General features: G+C 29.8%; 1 protein-coding gene across 6 annotated transcripts in view; it reads left to right on the top strand.

Annotated features, from left to right (window-relative positions):
• The window catches only part of LOC106459345 (P2X purinoceptor 4-like), a 28,616-nt gene extending 9,196 nt beyond the window's left edge, over positions 1-19,420 (top strand). For 2 of the 6 annotated variants that reach the window (XM_013918965.2, XM_022385822.1), the window contains exons 2-11: positions 3,701-3,881; positions 5,128-5,199; positions 5,681-5,759; positions 9,868-9,970; positions 11,193-11,279; positions 14,376-14,517; positions 14,683-14,813; positions 15,046-15,193; positions 17,453-17,563; positions 19,110-19,420. In XM_013918965.2, the coding sequence (XP_013774419.1) occupies positions 3,701-3,881; positions 5,128-5,199; positions 5,681-5,759; positions 9,868-9,970; positions 11,193-11,279; positions 14,376-14,517; positions 14,683-14,813; positions 15,046-15,193; positions 17,453-17,563; positions 19,110-19,208 (1,153 nt within the window). In that variant the 3' untranslated portion in view covers positions 19,209-19,420. The other 4 variants (XM_022385821.1, XM_022385820.1, XM_022385823.1 and 1 more) reach the window with 4 other exon arrangements.
• Positions 19,421-20,898: the final 1,478 nt, after the last annotated feature.

Genomic DNA, 20,898 nt, shown 5'->3' with positions numbered 1-20,898 from the left:
ATATGATTAAGCCAATGTACCTAATAATAATATGGCCGAATCTAGTGAAATATTACATAGTACTGCTTAAACGTAGAACTACTGGTGCCATGATGGGGTTCGTAGGGACTCTCGCTGTTTTTGAAATTCATTGTTTAAAACTGTGGATTAGATTACTCGTTGGTCCATGAGACAAGTAAGTATAAACAACTGATAATTCAGTCATCAGTGCAACTTCGTTAATTAATATGGCATGTATACTACGTGTCTCATACTCTCTTCATAAAGTTTTTCAAAATGTTTATACATCCAGATGCGTGTGGTTGTAACACGGAACGTTGAACATAAAGTTAAATTCTATTCGCCCTAGCTGTTAAGTACCCATAGTGATTCATTAGCGATATCGTGCGCTATCTCATGGGGAAGATTCCCGGAAGCTGATTTTTCTTCGAGTTATGGGGTAGGTTCCATAGAGTAACAAGAAGTTCGACAGATAATTTTACGCAAAGTTAAGTTGTATTCCGCGAAAAAAAACAAACTAAAATACGATGACATGCAAGTATGAAACCTAGAAAAGTGTGCGTGAACTTAACAGGTAAACTCGTTTTTTTTTTGTCCAAATGGAAAAGCTCACTTCGTGACCTTTGTTCTCTCACAGTAGTGGTTGGCTGTTAGACTTATACAGTATCGACTTGGCCAGCAAAAGACATTCAATCCAGATGCTATATGTTACTATAATATCTTCCTGGGCAGAATAGACATTATTTGCTACAGAGAACAAAAACCAAAGCAACTAGATCAAGGCATTCTCAACGACTTTCTGGACCACCAGTTTATGCAAAAACTACGTACATACACACAAAATAAACGAAACATTTTATATCAATTAAGCATGTAGAAAACATATGATATGTCTGATATCACTACTCCTTTAAATCAACTTTTGACATTAACTGTATATCAGACGAATATCTAGTATTAGAGCTTGTCTAACATCTATGGAGTAAATCTTTTGTAACAGCAATTTTCATCATAGGCAGGCGCTGTTTCTTAGACTTCAAGTTTGATCCACACTTATCTTTCAACTCATTCTGAAGTCACGTTGTTTTTGTAGTGTATGATAATTTATAATGTCTTCAGTATTTGCCATATTGAGAAATTTAAACAGGCTCAACCATAGCTATTTCACTGATGTAAACAATTAATAGAAAGTGATGTCAAAGGCAACCTCTCAAAACTTGTAATGGCATGATAATAACAATACGATTTCAACATGACTACAAAATACAAATCTCACATTGCTCAAGCTTTTGACCGTCCATAATTTATATGCACTTACAGGAGTTAAATTGGGTTGGAACTGTCAGGAATGGAGTTCTGCCTCTTGAGGATTCAAGCCATTAGTATTTCTGGTATTCTGATTGGAATGTCAAAGTGGATAACAAAAGGGAATTTTACTCGCTTGAAAAACAAACAAAAAAATGTTTATATCTATAGCATAAGCAGTTCAAAAACCTCTGAACCTAGAAAAAAATTCAAATTGAAAAAAAAAATATAAGGGAAACGTTTCCTATTATGACAATTTGCACTTCATTGTTAAATGTAAAAATGATTTAATGACCTGATTTTGTGCCAGTACATAGTTGATTAAAATAATGTTTCTCCTTCAATTTGGCTTAAATGAACATTTTATTTAATGCTAGCTTACACCATGCAGATAATTGAATAACCATACCATGTTAGTGTAAAGTCATAAATACCAGTTAGCTACAATGTTAAGTTGTGATGTATGATAATATCACGTGTTTCTATCTTCCTCTAAGTGTATCATTATAGTATTTATTTTTTGTTCTGTGTATGTGTAGGTTTCACAGAACTCAAGACGGCTGTTAAGCTGATTTCTTTCTGACTGCCTTTGTTTCTTTGTTATTCTCAAGTGGACAATACTTGTTCTGCCTGGGAAGATATTTCCTCCACCAGACTGTCTAAATACAACGGGCAGGAATTTCCAAAAAACGTCACATTTACCCAAAATGACTAGCACTACCCACATGACTGGTCATTTACAACACAGGTAAGGCCATATCCTCTAGATATTACCTGAATGACCATTGAAGGGCACTGCTGCCAATGACCTTGCACAATGTGCAGAAAACAAGATCTTAAAGGAGAGCCAGCTGAGAGAACCCAGTAAAAGTGACATTCCTGTTTAAGGAAAATACAGTATATACAATGTGTTTGTATTTATTGTTATTAAAAATATTGTTCATTTTACATTTCACTTTGTTTCCAGTTTCATTATTCCATTTAATATCACAACTCAGTTAGTTAGAGATTTTCATTTGTTCTTGATCTTGACCGAATCCCTGGTTATTAAGCAGACCTATATGATAGCTCGAAGATTAATTAACTGAGTTTACCTGAATATACCACAAAAACAACATATAACTAACAAAAATAAAATTTAACTAGGTCATTACATTTGAGCTATTTCAAGAAGTAAGCTACAGTTTAAAACGTTAAAATGAAGCTTTGTTATTTTTAATTGAAGTTTGTTGCTACAATAAGAGCCAGACTTAGCTTTCATGGAAGCTAGGGCAGTACATACTCCTCTCTCAAAAAATTCTGATTGAAATTTTATACAACATTTAATGAAACATTTATGGTATGATTGTCAACTAACTTTTTTTTTACTAAAATGATCTGATTCATTCTCTGGCTGTCTTATAATTTATTCTGGGCTCTTATGGAAGTTGACCAATAAAAGTTTTCCAATAAAATGGTTCACTGGAGTTCCACTGAGGAAGAAAAATGGTAGCCACAGTTTGATAGACATATGATCCTTAATGCCAAAATAAATTTTTACAATAAGTATTTGTTTTATTATTCCTGTTGGACCTGTCAGTATCGATGCTTGTGTTTAGTAAAAATAAAGTTGAGTTATCTAAATTAAAAAGAAAATCAGAATATTTGCAGATGTTGGTAACCATAATTTGCCCATCTCATACGTATGTGATATACTTGTATACGTTTGCATGATTAAACTGATAATAATTGACTTTGTGTTAACATTGTTGTGACAAATGTTTAAAATTTAGTTATGTTGTAATAATATCTTGAAAATGCAAAAAAAGCTACGTTTTACTCTAAATCTTTTGTTGTAATTTTATACATAATATTTTGTATATGTAACTTAAAAATTATATTGAACTACACGCTTTATGATTTCAAAAAATAATCTATTTGGAAAACTTTAAATATGATTTTTCTTGCTTCTACCTTAATTTATCCTTACCTATATTCACGGAAATTTGTTGGTTTAGCAACCAAATGTACGAACATTGGAAGTTAGCAGAATCATATGGTATATCTTGACCCTATTGTTAATTGTTATTGCACAGCCTTGAATAAGCTGATGTTTTTCTGCTATATCTTTATATATGTGTAATGTATTATACATACTCTGTTGTACTCCACATCATTTTTTTTATTACGTACATTAATGTTCATTATGTAGTTCACTCAGTGACAGAAATACTCAAACACACACATATTTCAATTGATATTTGAAAAACTATTCCTTAATTTTTACAAGATAATTAAAAACAGTATGCTCATGATGTTATACATTTTGTGCACTATATTTTGTAACTTACTGCTAGTAACAGAAATACTAAATCAGTGAATATATAAAATCATGCATTGAATAATATTCTTTTAGTGTTGCCATTATCTACATGAAGGGTTATCAAACCTTCAGTTCTATTGAAAGTTCCACCACCACTAAGGTCAAGGGGGCAGCTTACACTAACTTTTCCACCAAGGAGTTTAATCCACATTTAAGGAACATTGAAGACTACAGAAGAATTTGGGATGTTGCAGACTATGTTGTCCCACCTTCGGTAAGTTCTGTAATGATCAATCACTCTAGTTGGTAGCTGTTTTTGAAAGTACTGTATTGGTTCAGACTGGTAGCTATTTTTATTAATACCACACTAATAACTGCTTTTGCTAATTCTATACTGGTTCAAAGTAGGAAATGAATTTTTGCTAGTACTATATTAATTCATATCGATGACTTATTTTGCTGTTGCCCTAATGGTTCAGACTGGTAACTGGTTTATTCTGGCACCATGCCTATCCACACTGTCACGTTGTTAATGGTACCATGGTGGGTCTCCATGATCCATAGTTTGTGCTGTTATCACATCAGTTATTACTGGCAATCTAGTCTTGTAAGAATATCAACACAAATAAAATAAAAATATAAAACTGAAGTTGGTACTTGAGAATGATTGCACCAGTTATTCAAACATTATACCTGTTTTAAAAAATATTCTTCCTTACTGTAAAAGCCACAAACTCAGTACGAGACTATTTTTTTTTACAACTTCTGATTGGGCCAGAGAATATGTTATTTGTCCTCATCAGCTACTGTAAGTTAAGTTCTTGAAAGAAATAACTGACATTGGAATAGTATGAATTTGTATTTTCCAAATTCGTTGTTTTTTTTTGTAAATAAAAGACTTAAAATTAAGTTTGAAGGATAAATCATAGAATAAATTAATATCAAATACAAAATAAATCAAATAGAGAAGGAAATAAAATTCTCGAAGTGTCTAGTTTTTCTAAACATCCTCATTCCATTTACACCTCATTGCCGAAATGAGCTCGTAACTGTTCTGTACAAGCCAGATTTTTCTATTAAATAAATTATTACATGAAAATGTTGCTTGGTTGCTTACAAATGGAATTTATTTACACCAATATGTTTCTTCCTTACACAGTTTTTGCTTAAGTAGCTTTGGTATCAAGGCCAGTTGTTGAATGTTTAACTATTAATATTTTTACTTGATTTTATTGAACATATTATTATTTAAAATAATTTGTTACACATTTGAAGACTAAGCATTGAAAGTAGTGTAACATCTGTCAAATACTGTGATGTATAAAGTTTTAAAATGACATAGCCATAAGAATTGATGTCTGATTGTTTTATTTTAAGTATTTTGTCTTTAAGAGGAACTCAAAATTCAAGTATGAATAAAATAGTGGAATATAAAAGATAGACAAAAAGTGTTTAAATATGCTTTCCAAATTTATTGTGTTAGGTGCAAAAAATTATGAAATATCTTTCTGTTGTTTTAGGAAAGTGGTTCTTTTTTTGTTACTACCAATATTGTTATTACATCAAACCAGACACAGTCCACCTGTCCTGAGGTAAAGAACAATCTAACTATGAATAGCATTCATAAAGTTGAATAGAGTTTACTAATTTACTTTTTTTTCTGAATATGAATTAGTGTCATATTTGCAATTAGCATTTTCTTTTCAAATATAAAATTTTGATATACCCTGATTAAATTTGACTTAGTTAGTAGTTTTATTAAAATTGTAATTTAACATAGTTATAAAATAAATTAATGTATGTATTTAAATAACCATTTAGAAAAACCTGTAATTATGATCCATAGAAATGCTATATATTGACTGATTCTAGCTAGTTTATGCTTTTTAAACTAATGGAGAAGTAAAAACACTATCAAATCACTATACAGCATTTTTTCCCTGTATATATCAATTAAGGCTATTTTAGTATAGTTTAACAGAAACTAAATATTTCAAAACTTTTATTATTTACTTGCCATTTTTATAATTGATTCCATTCTAGGCTATTTAATTCAAATTATATGTTGGTTAGGATCCAGAAATACCCGGAGCCGTGTGTGATCCAAATAATAATACCTGTCAAGCTGGTACACCTACTCTACTGGGAAATGGTGAACTTCATTGGATTTTTTTATTGACATAATACTAGAACTGCACTTGCAATAATACTGTTCTTCAATGTCAAATACCAGTGGTAAAACAACTTGCATCGAAAAATGTATCAAGTTGTAATAAAAATCAGATGTATTTCATTAACTTCTTAAAAATTATAACTGTTAAGTTTTCCTTAACAATGTACCATCCACATGACATATTTATTAACAATGCAAAAACAGTAAGCCTAGAGAAACTTACGTACTAGCTCCTAAAAAAAAGTTTTTGTACAATGTATGTTAGAATATTTTCCTACACATTTGATTGAATAATTTTATGAACATTTTATTTGAGCATCTACAATAAAGTTCTTCACAACAGAATGTAGTACAGTTTATACATTAGTACCTTGAGTAGTAATAATCTGAGAGAAAGTAACGAATTAGGAGTAGAGAAAAACTGTATAATCAAAACAGTGGGGTGATACTTGTTACTTAATCTATTACACCTTAATTTTATAATGACAATTTATTGAGATAAAGGAGATAAGTTTCAAGAAAGCTTATAATCTTCAATTGTGTGGACAAAGCAAGATTAAGTAGAAAAAATATTTTGAGTAGGTGTATAATAAGTTATTTTTGATTGGACAATAACTGGATACTTTGGCTGACTGATGCACTGTAGACCTGCACTTCACTGATTTCTTCATTTTAACGTGTGTCTTCAGAAAACTCTTGTTCCTAAGTAATTATTCACAGATCAAAACATCCCTTCCTCCAATATGCTAGATGCTCACAGGCACAGGTAATTCTACTGTATAACACATATTCTTCATATCATTTAGACGTTGACAGTAGTCTATGTTATGTCCATTTTCTCTGGCTCCTATGTTGACAAGTTCCTAGATTACAACTTGGTAGACTTTTCTTTTTCAATGTTGTTTGAGCTTATCATTTGTTTTTTAAATGGTACTTTGCAAAATCTTCTCAATTAGTTTTCTTTTTCTACACTCCTACATAACCTGTATTTTATGTTGCCATTCAAGCTTTTTAATATTATTTTTATGTTTTAACTAAAGTGATTCTGATGCCTGACTTTATTAAAGGTTTTCTGTACTATGGGAATAATGACTGGAGCTCCTTGCTTCAGATGTGGCTTCTTTTGAAAAAGTTCACAATGAAAATGATTTGTACTTTCCTGTATTTGTTTAGAATTCTGAACGTCAAGATTCTTCCTCCACCACAGCCAAGCCTTTGTTGTTTTTTACCAGTTGTATGTTCATTTCTTGACTGATTGTTTTTCCTCCTTATCTTTCAGTCTGCTTCAGTAAAGTGCATAACTTGATATCAGTTTCTCTGTTATGTTTTTTCTTTGGAAAATCAGAGTGTATTTAGCAGGTATATATAAACACAAATCCTTCAGCTGCTTAAGGCATGCAGTGGTTGAATGTGAGGTATGATTGGAAGTCTTATCTTGATGAACCCATACTCTGATGGTCTCAGTTTCAGATGGAGATCCTTCTTGATTATATTGCATACTGTTGCCTGGGACACATCAATGGCTTTTTCCACTGAACTTCATGAATTTTCACCTGTTATAAGATGCCACACTTTCTTACCATGCCTGGGGTATGATTTCTTGCAGGTTCTTTCTAGATGGCCCTGGTGCCTGAAGTTAATTCATAATCATTTTGTTGCAAGCTATATTTTCAATGTTTTAAATTAATTGTTTGCTAAAGGAAAATACTAACATGATGATGACACTAAATTTAGGAAGTTTATAAAAGTAGTCCTAAAATACCTAAAATGTTTGTGAATGTTAATGATTGAGAGACTTTGCAAAATGTCCAGAAACAAGAATATATTATAAATATGTGAACCAATGAAGCATTGATCAAATATCAGTTTGTTCAATTATTGAGAAGTTAGTGAAGTATTCAGGTCAGTGATAGTTATCATATATATTCAATTACTCATATAATTAACCCTGAAATTGAACAAGTAGGTTTATTTGTACATTAGATGTAGTACAATAACAAGTAAATTTCTGTTGAAAGTGAAAGCATTATTTGGGAACTTAGGCCTACAACTGTGTACAAGTGATAGTAGCCTGTAGCAAATGTTTAGGAAGAACAACAGTTGTTATCGTTATATGGATTGGATTTTGCATTATTTTCCCCAAAGATTTTGAAAGACCCTGCTCAATGATAGAATACGTTACAACATTTTGTTTTCGATTTCCATTAAGTACAAGAGATATCCCTGTATTGGTAAAAAATCTAAATTCCTGACCTGAACATGTCTTTATGATCTGAGTGTATGAATTTTATGTTGAAAAGGATTGTTACAAGCCCTTCCCAAAAGTGATTGATTTGCAATGGCACACTACTTATGAAACACAAAAACGTGTCAAAATGTAGTTCTGATAAATAGGTTTCAACAAAACTTTATGTCAGCTGTGATTGTCACTTGAATTGTTGGTTTGCATATTGAAAATCATTTTAATATAGCACACTCAACCCTTTACATATGTCAGAAACCTGCTTTGCAATTGGAGAGGTACCCGTTCGCTTTCAAACAATTTCAGAATATTTCATATTAATCTTTAATTAAAAATATAAAAGTATTTTATCTATAATTCCTAGAGAGCAGGAACATGTTTTATTATTCCAATGGCATTGTCAAGACAATTTCAAAAAAAGAAAGCTAGTCAATATTTCTATGGTAATTTACCACTAATGTATATTTTCTTGTTCTGAGTAGTTTTTTTGTGGTGCATTTTTGAATATCACAAAATTCTATTGGTTTTTACCACTAAAATTGTGTAATAAACAGCACATAAAAACGGTTTTTGAGATATCACTGTTACTGATGAAATGCAGGAGAAGATTAAACTGGTGAAACATAAATGTATATACTACATTATTAAGCATGTACTTGGCCTACACAAATGACAAATTCTACAAAAATATATATTAATTCAAAAATACAATAACAGCAACTTTAACAATAGGAAAGTTGCTTTTATTATATTTTTGAATTAATTATTCATTTCAGTAAGTTTCTCACTAAATAAAAAAAATATAGATTGATATTGTCTTTCACAGGGATCAGCTATCCCTCTATTGTAGTCCATAAATTACACACAAGTTAGCCATATTGTCTTATTAATCTTAGTGTTTCTAGCTAATCAATTGTTTAAACATATTATTAATTATTAAACTTGCAAGAATTTAATCTACTTTCAACAAGCTAAAAATTAGCCTTCTTCCAAGATTTCCTAGCTACATATCGCTTCTAAAAATTAAGAATAACTACTTTGAGCATTTGAAACAAAGCTATTTGTACATACAAAGAAGGTTGTTGTATGCTGCATTATTTTTAACAGTATAACGTACATGCACCAATATTCCCAAGCAATATTAATGGTGCAATCTGCATGTGAAATTTAACAATTATATCGTTTGAAACACTAGACCTTTCTTATATTTTTAATAATATATTGTAATTAATATAGCCTTAGCTGTACTTCAATTCAAAAATTAAGTGTAACTAATGAACTGAAAAGAAATTAACAATGATATTTTGCTTAAGATGTAATTTTTGAATATTTTCAGTAAATTTTTCCCACTAGTAACTTTGCTTCATGTGTTCATTTCATGCTGTGTAAACTTTAAAATTACGTAACAATAGTCTTGTAATGAATAAAGTTTACAGAAAATATAAACACTCATTCTAGCTTTATCTGGTCTCTAGTGATTCTGTAAGCAATATTAGCAAAGCTCCATTAAAGTAAAACACAATTATAGTGTACATTATTTGCATCATTGCAATTTATTTTGCAATCAAACGTTTTCTAAAATTAGTTACATTATTTATCAAGTTATTTTTTAGTTCTGGTCTATGTAGTTAGATTGCTTTGAATAGAAGTTATTGGTAACCAATTATGATGAAAACTCATATTAACCAGTAGCTGGATTGTCCATACGTTACAAGGTATACTGATTTAAATAAAAGCTTGTAATGTTACAAAAAAGATCCCCAACAAAATTTTATAATAATCAGAAAGCATTGATTCATCTTAGCTGTATTAAAATGTCTTCATAAGTTTATTGATCTCATTTAGGTATGATGACTGGAGCTTGTGTTACCTCAGATATTAATTCAAAGACCAATGTTTGTGAAATATATGCATGGTGCCCAGTGGAGCAAGATTTGAACCCCCTTATGTAAGATTATGCAAGTTTAACACTAACATTTTAGAATTATTTTATTATTTTGTATACATGAATAGTCGTTGGAGCCTTGTTTGTTAAATTTAAAATAGTTTTAACATTAATTTTTATCAGTTTAGCTTGTAACGATCATTGTTACATTAAACATAAGTTGAGGTAATTGAACATAATATCATTGAACCATAATCTCCTACATAAAATATTTATTAGATGGTGAGCTTAAAAAATCTTTTTGGTAACTTTTACTAAGAAATAAACGTTGAAGTTCAATAACATTCCAAGAAAAACAGACAACTGTCCAATTCAGTGGTTACTCCTGTTCATAAAGACAGCTTCAAAATAGAGGTTAAAATGTAAGAGAAAAAACAATAGTGAGCTAAAAGAATATTGTGAAGCAAAGAAAAAAGAAGATAACTAACAAGACAAGGTGATTATAGGAAACAAGTTAATGTTGCTCATTTACCAGTGGCTTAATTTAATCTTCAGAAGTTTTTAGATGGTTGAAATAATCCTCTGTATTAAAGTCTAATCTGTTTAAGTAAAACACAGGACTAATATTGTCAACAAGCTTTATAAAAAAAACTTTGCCCATTAAAGACTTTACTTACAATATTCTCAAGAGTAAATTTAACATAATGGAATAGTAAATAAACTAATTTGTCATTGTTACATGTACCGGACTTCATATTATTTTCACCTTTTAAATGATAGAAGTGAGAAAATACATTATAATGATACAGTAGGATAGAGAGAAGTTGATGCGTATGAAAAAGATTAATAAAATTTTGAAACCATTGGTGAAGGTTTTGTGGTCACTACTTATGTTGACATAATATAAAACTGATGTATACATGTATTTCAGAATGATATTAAACAAGTGAAATTTATAAATTGATTTTTATATATATAAAGTGTGTAAATGATTACTACTTTTTTATTATTATGATATTCTCTTACAATATGCTCTTATAAACTGGATTTCAGGACATACGCACATTCATAGAATTTCAACACACCATTCCAATAAACGTTTGCATTCAACATTGTTTGATTTTGTTCTCCATATATTTTCCAAAGGTTTTGTAAATTTGGTTTAAGTTTTAATGGAGTTTTTAGTCTTCAGTTAAAAGCTAGAATATACAATCATGAATATTCTTTTAAATGGACTTTAAAATATTTTGTGATAATTATTTAAAGTCTACATTTTATTGTCCAGAAAAAACAAGGCCTTACTTTCTGCTTCAAAGAATTTTACTGTGTTGATCAAGAACTTTGTAGAGTTTCCCAAGTTTAATATCAGAAGGTATGTGTTTATACAATCTTTAATTTGCTAGTAACAGAAAAACAACCTTTGTGCAATTTTTTTTTTTCTCAGCAGTTGTTCTCACCTGGCCTATAGATTTATATTGTTTATATAGAAGTCAAAGATATTTTTAAAGGACAGCAGTTATAATGTTAACCAAGTGTTATAGCATGATCCAAACTAGATTATAAGTATGAGGTAGTTATGAAGTGTGGAGAGTGAATCAGTCAGGGTGATATTATGCCCACAACGAGCTAAACAGCCAGGTCAGAGACAGGAATGCAAAATTCGTACACCCACAAGTAAAATGTGTGCTGAAGATTGGTACCCCCATCTCCAAATTTTATTGCAGTTAAGTAGGGTCACAAGAATCAAAGGCTGTTGAAAAAAAAAAAAGAATGAAGAAAGAACTCCGTGTCTTCCATTTTGGCTAAACTGAAACATTACTAATGTTGACCCTATCTCCGCTGAAAGTGTGAAACGTGTTTAATAGCACCATGTCTTATACAGTTTTTCATGCTTGGTTTATAAATGTTAAGCTCTTACAGAGTTTATAACAGTTTTAGAAGAGATAGAAGTTTTACCCGAAAAAACCTTTGCTTACATTGCACTATGTTTTATAACGTTATCCACAATTCTAAGGCATTTAATTACATGATAATTTACTTGTCTGCACGTTCTGTTATGAAAATACAATTTGTTGTCATAGTCATGTGGATGTATGTTAATATAATTTTGACCAATACTTTTCTTAATATTTATGTAGTATTTTAGCAAGCATATGGAATAAATAATGTAGCAGTAACTTATGATTGCGGAATATATCGGTATATGTTTGTCTTAGTATCCTACCTCTTGCTTAAAGCCAGAAATGCAAGCCAGTAAGTGATTCAATAAGTTAAGAAGCCAACTAACATTTTTAATTTTTTACTTTTATAAATAGTCTTTCTGATGTTACTAAAGGGTTTTTTGAAATCTTGGAGAATGCTCGATTTAAGAGGCAAAAAGAGTTCAGATGTTGAAAATGGTTAGAACTGCTTTGAATTATCATACATGATTAAGTAAAATGGATTCTTTTAAAGTGCTGAATCAAAAATTCTGGGTCATTCCATGCTGTTATTAGACTTAATGAATTGATTTTAATGTACCTGTTGCTATAATTTATTACTGAAATATGATAACAAACCATTGGAAGGTCAGGAAACTAAATACTTAGATTGATGTTGAACTAGGCCTTTTCTACTCCATTGATCTTGAGATGAAACTTCTCTCAATCTAAGAATCCACATGTACTCACATACTTTTCAAGTCATTCTTCACTTCGATAGCAGTTTATGTCATGTCCTTTATCTCATATTATTGTTTTTGTTTGTTGTTATGCAGTAGTTTTGTTGGATTTTAAAGCTCTATATTCTCAGACTTCTTTTACTGTCCTACTCTACTGAATCTGTATGAACTATCTTTTATACAGCATGATAATTTTTGTTATATCTGATGTCTTAATCAACTTTTGGGCATTATGTGTTCATCAGCAGTCTTACTTTGATCTCGTGTAGGCATTTTGAAAGTGTCTCTTCTTTGTCCAAATTCTTCTCCATTGTTACCTTCATAAGTCCTTACATCCAGTTGTGAATTTGTCAAATCGTATGACAGTAAATGAATTATAGCCTGTTATTACTGTTTATGGAGCTTATATATCTTTCTCCTGTGTCTTCTGATGTACTTGATTATAAGTTATTTAAACATACGGCTTCACATAGTGTATTCATCTATGTACACAGATCATTTATTCACATGATATGAAAACCTACATGTACCTTGACACAGTTGCTCATTTTATCCTTGGGAAGATATTTTCTTTAATTTTGAACTATCTTGCCATTTAATCCACTTCCAGGTTCTCTTTGCTTATACATTAAGCATTCACTTCAGTCATGTGAAAAGATGCTTGGTTGAAGGTAAAGTTTTTAATGGTTCACTACTGGACACTTAAGTCTGCTTAGTCTGGGGAACATATTCATTTTTTCAAGTGGACTTGAATGAGATTCTTACTCCACTATTCCTCTAAGACAACATTTCTCAACCTTTTTGATACTGTCTCCCTACACCGTTGCAGTCCACTCAAATGCAAGTGCAATGAAATATCATTATGGTTTACATATGAATATTCTCTCTGTTTTTGTTTGTTTGTTTTTATGAAATCCCACAAACCGGTAAGGCAGTTGTACCAGACCAATGGTTGAAAAACACTGTTTTAGAACATGAATCTCCAACCTTATAAGTACGTTGGTTTAGTATAATTTCTGTGCACAATAGTTTTCATTTGTTTTTTGTTTCAATCATTGGTTCCTTTAAGTCTTCAATAGGTTAATCCAGTTTTTAATGTAAACTGGGTTATCTATATGTATGGGTCAAGTTTAGGGGAGAATAAGTCACCTCTTTCTTCCTATCACTGCTCTGGTGGAATTTAATGCCCATCACATCATACATCCATCCATGTATGCTGTTTTTCTTTTTCATCCTAAATTTAAGAAAAACGATGCCTTCTTTTTAAATTTTGGAGACTTCCTTATCGTCACTGTGGGAGCCTTGATACCCTGTTTATCCATTGTTAAAATATTTGACACCTGCATATACATAATTTTAAATAACATGTAATTTTTCTGGAGACACATATTTCCTTACCAATTGAACTACCTAGCTTCTTGTTCATCCAGGAAGCGTACATTAATTTAGTTTTCCTTTAAAAAATATTTCCCCAGGTGCTGGTTGTCTTCTTGCCTGTTTAATGGAATTTGGTTTAATAATGATTTTAAAAATTCTAAACTGAAGTGCTTGAAACAAATTTTTTTTTACTCAAAGAAATACATAAACTTAAATAAACTTATAAATCTTTTATTTTTTAATTGCAAAACTCGGGGAAAAAAAAAGTAGCATTTCTTAAAAGTGAAAATGTTTCCAAAATTGAAGTTTTCTTTTTTTATAATTCAACATTTCCAAATATAAAAATGTGATAATCTGAATATAACTGCAATGAACTTGAAAATATATGCAAGAATTAATTATTAAGTGTAGGTACTCTCGTATGTTTTTCAGGAGGAATATTCTTGACACCAGCAATAAAACTTACCTCCGAGGGTGTCACTACCATCCGAGAACAAACCCTGCTTGTCCAATATTTGTTCTTGGAGAAATTGTTGCAGAAGCTGGGGAAGATTATGATGCTATGGCTACGAAAGTAAGTAATACGTTACAAACTTAAATTAACTAACGTTACCTTTAACTATTTCATTGTTTCCTTTTTATAAGTATATTTCCATTGCTTCTATTTCTTGTATATACACATGTAATTTACATTAGGGTAAAAGAAAAACTTATGAATTTTCTTTTGATGTGTGTTTAGGGTGGAGTAATTGCCATTATTATAGAATGGGATTGTAATTTCGATTATGATGAAAATTACTGCATTCCAAAATATTCCTTTAGAAGGTTAGATGATCCAAAGGCTAAGCTTGCTAAAGGCTGGAATTTCAGGTACATTTTATTTCTAGTTGTATGTCTGTTGTGAACCTAAGGTTGAAATATAACACAATAAAATAAGGAACATAACACAGTTTTTGTTTTTAATTTTTTTTTCTTGTAGCATATAGTGCTGTCAGTTATCCTAAGAATAACGCTATCTCTTATAAGCATATATATATATATATATATATCCATTGTTTATTTCAGTATTTTTTCATCCAACATGTCTGTTTATGTTCAATAGGTTTGCCAATTACTTCAGTGACAACACCAGGTCTCTCTACAAAGTGTACGGTATCAAGTACGTTGTGATTGTACATGGCAAAGGAGGAAAATTCAATTTTGTACCCTTACTAATTAACATTGGGTCTGGTCTGGGGCTTTTGGCTGTGGTAAGTCAGTGTTAGAGAAAAATTAATTTCAATTCTTTCATATTTGCTTATTAAGTAGTCCTAAAGCTCAATATTCTTAGTTAAGTGCTGTAAAATATATTTTACTAAGCAAGTATATGATGCATGATTTACTGTGCTCTTTGGATTATGCTCTAAATGTTTTTTTAATTAGTCAGTTTAAATATTAATCTCCAATTTTTATTTATTATTTTAATTCGTTTTGTTGTGACAGATTGTTTGATATATCTTTGAAAGATGCTATTGGTAATTAATGCAAACAAAATAAATGATAAGTTTAATTTTATCAATAACAATAACAACATGAGCTTCATTGTTTTATGAGTAGTGATACAGCCTACACAAGAGCCAATTAGAAACTGAATCAGCCTGTGATTTAATATTTAACAAAATAAAAATCTGGTTAGAAACATAGTAGCATGACATTCAGGACAATATCTGAAAAGCTATCACATCTATAAAGTTTAACATACAAAACAAAAACGGTCTTGTGAGCAGATACTTAATGCAATGTAATGAGACTACTAAACTGTCAGTGAATTCATACTTAAATTTGTTTTAAAGTGTAATTTCATTAAATTTAAGTTACTTTTCATGTACCACTGTGATTTTGAATGGACAGAAATTTACCATAATATATTGCGATTTGCAATAACAAAAAAAAATAAACAAATAAAAAACAGATTTTCATTTTCAGACATTTGGATTTGAGCTAAAATTTGACTTACAGTGTCATACCTGGCAATATTTGAGAACCTTCATATATTTTGCTTTGCATACACCACGAGCAACAATGCTGAGCTCACAAGCACAGCTGTCATGAGATTGTTTCACTATTTAAAAACTCCATTATTTGTTCTTATTACTTACAACAGTATTAAATCCTGTTTTGTATTTATAAAATAACAAGGGAACTTTGTGGTTGTATGAGAACATAAAATTAAGGAATTTGGTCATATAGTCAGCAAAAGGAAGGTTACTTTTCTGGAACTAAGTTAGAAAAAAATATATAACCTGTACCTGATGATGCCTTTACTGGTGAAACCATGATCATTAGTAAATGAAGATTCTGTGAAATGTACAGTTGTCTTTGTTTTTACCTCAATTCTGTAATTATGGAGTTTCACCAAGTACCAACAGTTTCAAGTATCAATTATATATCTAACCTCAATTTTTATAACACGTAAAGGTAAAAAATTTGAGAAATAATAAAAATTTTCATGTTTTGATTAATTACATTAACCTCTGAACACAAATCACCATAATGTTGTAATAGTAATAATTACTATATACATTATTAAACAGATCATAGTTCATGTTCTGTTCTTTCTTTTATATTTTCACAATAGACAAACTATACTGCTGACAGTTTCACTCATCCAGCCTCTGAACTTGTGTTCTATTTCCATATCTAGCACTTGGACAAAACATTATATTTTTCTTTGAAGTTATGATCCCCACTAAATTCATATTTTTTTAGATTCAACATATAGCAGCCCCCCCAGTGGCAGAGCGGTATGTCTGCGGACTTATACCGCTAAAAACCGGGTTATGATACTTGTGGTGGGCAGAGCGCAGATAGCCCTTTGTGTAGCTTTGTGCTTAATAACAAACAACAACAACATATAGCAATTTTTAAAGCCCAATAACAAAAAGATATGCAGAATTAGTTATTGTTTTAAACATGCTTTAGATACTTTTAAGAAAAAAACATTATTATAGCTCGTAGCAAAAAATTAAAGGGATTTTCTTCTGCTTGTGCCCCAGAATGTTTATGTAACTGTTTCTAAATGTTGCTCTTAACATTATTTGCTCATTATTCTTAATATACTTTTATTATATTCTCTGATGTATGTGTAAACTAACAAAGAACTTGTCTGTTGTTAAGCACAAAGCTACACAATGGGCTATCTGAACTGTGTTAACCTAATAGGTGAAAAAACTATGGTGTTAATAAGTCCATTAATTATTTTGGTTTACACGTGGTAGTCCTATCATAGGTGTTTGAAATGCAATAATAATGTATTGTAGTCACAAGTTACTTAACAGTAGTTGACGGATTTCAAGATAAAGCTTCATTAAAAAAAAAATGGAGATATTCGTCAATATTTGTGGAGGATCATTACATGACCTTTCGTGTTGTATAAACGTGTGTGTGGTGCATGCAAGTATTTATTTAATTTAAATTACATACTAATTCCTTACTCTGATCGTGTCATTTGTTATGATAAATCTTTGCAGGCTACAGTGATAGGTGACATTATTGTACTATATGTGCTGAAAAAAAGAAAATATTACAGAAGCAAGAAATTCCAACTAGCTTTTGTTGAAGACGAGGAGGGTTCCTGTAAGGTAATAAATATTTTTATTGTTTGTGGGGCTTAGGCTATCAAATATATATATAAGAGTAAACTAAAATAAAAACCCTTAACTCTTTTCAATGGCAAATGTTTTATGAAATTACAGTAACTTACCTATAACAGTATAGCTAATTGTTCGAAGTATCTTTCCTGCCCACATAACTTTATGCTATGTTATATAGTAACTAACAGTGTTAAGTTTTATATCACATTAACTACTTGTATATAATATTTAATTTATTAGATTAAAAAACAAAACAAAAAAATATCTTTTTTTTTTTTAAGATTTCTTGATAAAATTTACTTTTAGCCATTACACATAATTACATAATAAATAAAGGATACTGGAAATATTCTCACAAAGTCTTATTTGATCAATTCTATATATTTCTATCTAATTGTATGAGGTTTCTAATCTCTTTAAATTCATTAGTGAGTTCTCTACACTAAACGTGAATCACACCTAATCACAGTAACAAGTCTTATTGCTCTGTATTTTCTGACAACTCATATACAATGTTATGAAGCTGTGATCTAATGACAATTGATTTGTTGGATTACTTAAATTATTCCACCTTTTCCTACTAATTTACTGCAAGGAAAAAAAATAGCTTTTTAATCACATACTTGCAAAGTATTAGATGTTATTACTGATATTATTACTGTAATTATAGAAATATCTGGCTGTATTAAAAACATATGTGAACAACTGATATTATTACAGTAATTATAGAAATATCTGGCTGTATTAAAAATGTGTCTGAACAACTGATATTATTACATGCAAGTAATTATAGAAATATCTGGCTGTATTAAAAATGTGTCTGAACAACTGATATTATTACATGCAAGTAATTATAGAAATATATGGCTGTATTAAAAATATATGTGAACAACTGATATTACATGTAATTAATTATAGAAATATATGACTGTATGAAAAACATATGTGAACAACTGATATTATTACAGTAATTATAGAAATATATGACTGTATTAAAAACATATGTGAACAACTGATATTATTACATGTAAGTAATTATAGAAATATCTGGCTGTATTAAAAACATATGTGAACAACTGATATTATTACAGTAATTATAGAAATATCTGGCTGTATTAAAAACATGTGAACAACTGATATTATTACAGTAATTATAGAAATATCTGGCTGTATTAAAAATATATGTGAACAACTGATATTATTACATGTAATTAATTATAGAAATATATGGCTGTATTAAAAATATATGTGAAAAACTGATATTATTACATGTAAGTAATTATAGAAATATATGGCTGTATTAAAAATATATGTGAAAAACTGATATTATTACAGTAATTATAGAAATATCTGGCTGTATTAAAAACATATGTGAACAACTGATATTATTACAGTAATTATAGAAATATCTGGCTGTATTAAAAATATATGTGAACAACTGACGTTAGCCTGTAACCCTTTTTACATAAATATAACAAAATTTGTAAATAATGTTTCACTACAACTAACCTATTTCTAATTTCTGTGTATTTAGGACAAAACAGATCTTGCAGTTAGAAAAAGGAAAAATGAAAACTGCAATTCTGATTGCCCCGAGACATTCAAATTGAACGAAAGCCAACAAACAAAGTGAACCATACATCTTAATAGCTAAAACACAACAGAAATGTTAAATGGACATGTTCAACTTTGAAAGTTTTTATTTATTTTTAACTTGCAATTTCTCAACATCATTTTTATATCTTTTACTTTTTTTTTCATGATTCATTTATGCATAAAGGTGCTCTACTTAATAATTACTTTTTTTAATTTGTACCACCTATATTATTATGATATTTTTTTAAATACTTGTATGGATTTAGATGCATACATACTAATTTTGGTAGATATGTTTTTCATAGAAACTTGGTTTAACCGGCTAAAAAAATGTACATTAATATATCAATCCATCCCAATAAATAAGTGCCTAAATATTACATTTACTTATTTGATTTATTGTATAATATGCATTTGTAATCATGCTTAATAACTTAGATGTTTAAGAAAAACTTGTTGCAGAAAATTTAATCTTTTCAAAGTTTTGCATGAGTTTGGCCTAATTCAAATTTAAAAATGAAATAGAAAGTAAAGTATTTCTATCAAACGTAAGCTAAAATATAATAACTTTACATGAAGTTTTTATTGTTCCAAATGAACTAGATTGTTTTATTGCTGTAGCCAAAAATATGTAGTTTCTGTTTCATTTACTTCTCCTTGATTTCTGGCTCATTTGATATGTTCTACATTTTGGTCCTGTTCATGTTAATGTAATGAGATAAAAAAACAAACAAACTACATTTATTTGAATCAGTCATGACTGAGAATGAAACACAAGATTATACTAAGTTAACCTACAGTGTCTTTCGCACCTATAAATTTAACACAATACTTTGCATAATATATAAAGAAGTTTCAAAGATGTATATACAAATATGCAGTTCAGAAATCACAGGTTCCCCTTCTTTTGTTTGTTTTAGAGCTTGTAGTTTTTCAAATAATACTACATTTCACTTACTTCTAATTATGGTATTAATATAAGGTATACAATCTTTCCTGTGATGTGATCACTTGTTACAAATACTGCATATTAATAACCTTCAAGTTATTTCAGTTAGTTACATTTAGTTCACAGTTTTTCTTACTAGTTTTATCCCAATATTTACTTACAATTTACTATGTTTCTTGTACTTTGATTCTACCTAGTTCCCTTAAAGGAAGCTATTTACTACTACATACCAATGTTTTATTACAAGTTACAGCTTTTACAGTAAGGAAGAATATTATTTAGAACATGTATGATGTTTCGATCACTGGTGTGATCATTCTCAAGTATACAACTACACATTTCAGAGATTTCAAAATATTAATATATTTACTATACACGCATGCATTTAAATGTCCGTACATAATGGTTCTGTAATCTTCAGTATTATTTAGAATATGGGATGCAGCACAAAAAAAAAGAGGAAGAAACTTGTATACTTGAGAATGATCACAATAGTGATCGAAATGTCGTATCTGTAATTTGTAATAAATGTCCGTACATAATGGTTCTGTAATCTTCAGTATTATTTAGAATATGGGATGCAGCACAAAAAAATAGGAAGAAACTTGTATACTTGAGAATGATCACAATAGTGATCGAAATGTCGTATCTGTAACTTGTAATAAAGCAATACTTATAATCAGTAAATAAACTCAAAATGAAATACCAATAAACTATTTTACTTTCATAAACTAACTTTAACTTGTTGCTTTTCAATGAGGTCTTGAAAAGCAACAAG

Source organism: Limulus polyphemus, unplaced genomic scaffold (genome assembly GCF_000517525.1).
Source record: "Limulus polyphemus unplaced genomic scaffold, Limulus_polyphemus-2.1.2 Scaffold595, whole genome shotgun sequence".
NCBI lineage: Eukaryota > Metazoa > Arthropoda > Merostomata > Xiphosura > Limulidae > Limulus > Limulus polyphemus.
This window is presented reverse-complemented; position numbering and strand designations above follow the sequence as displayed.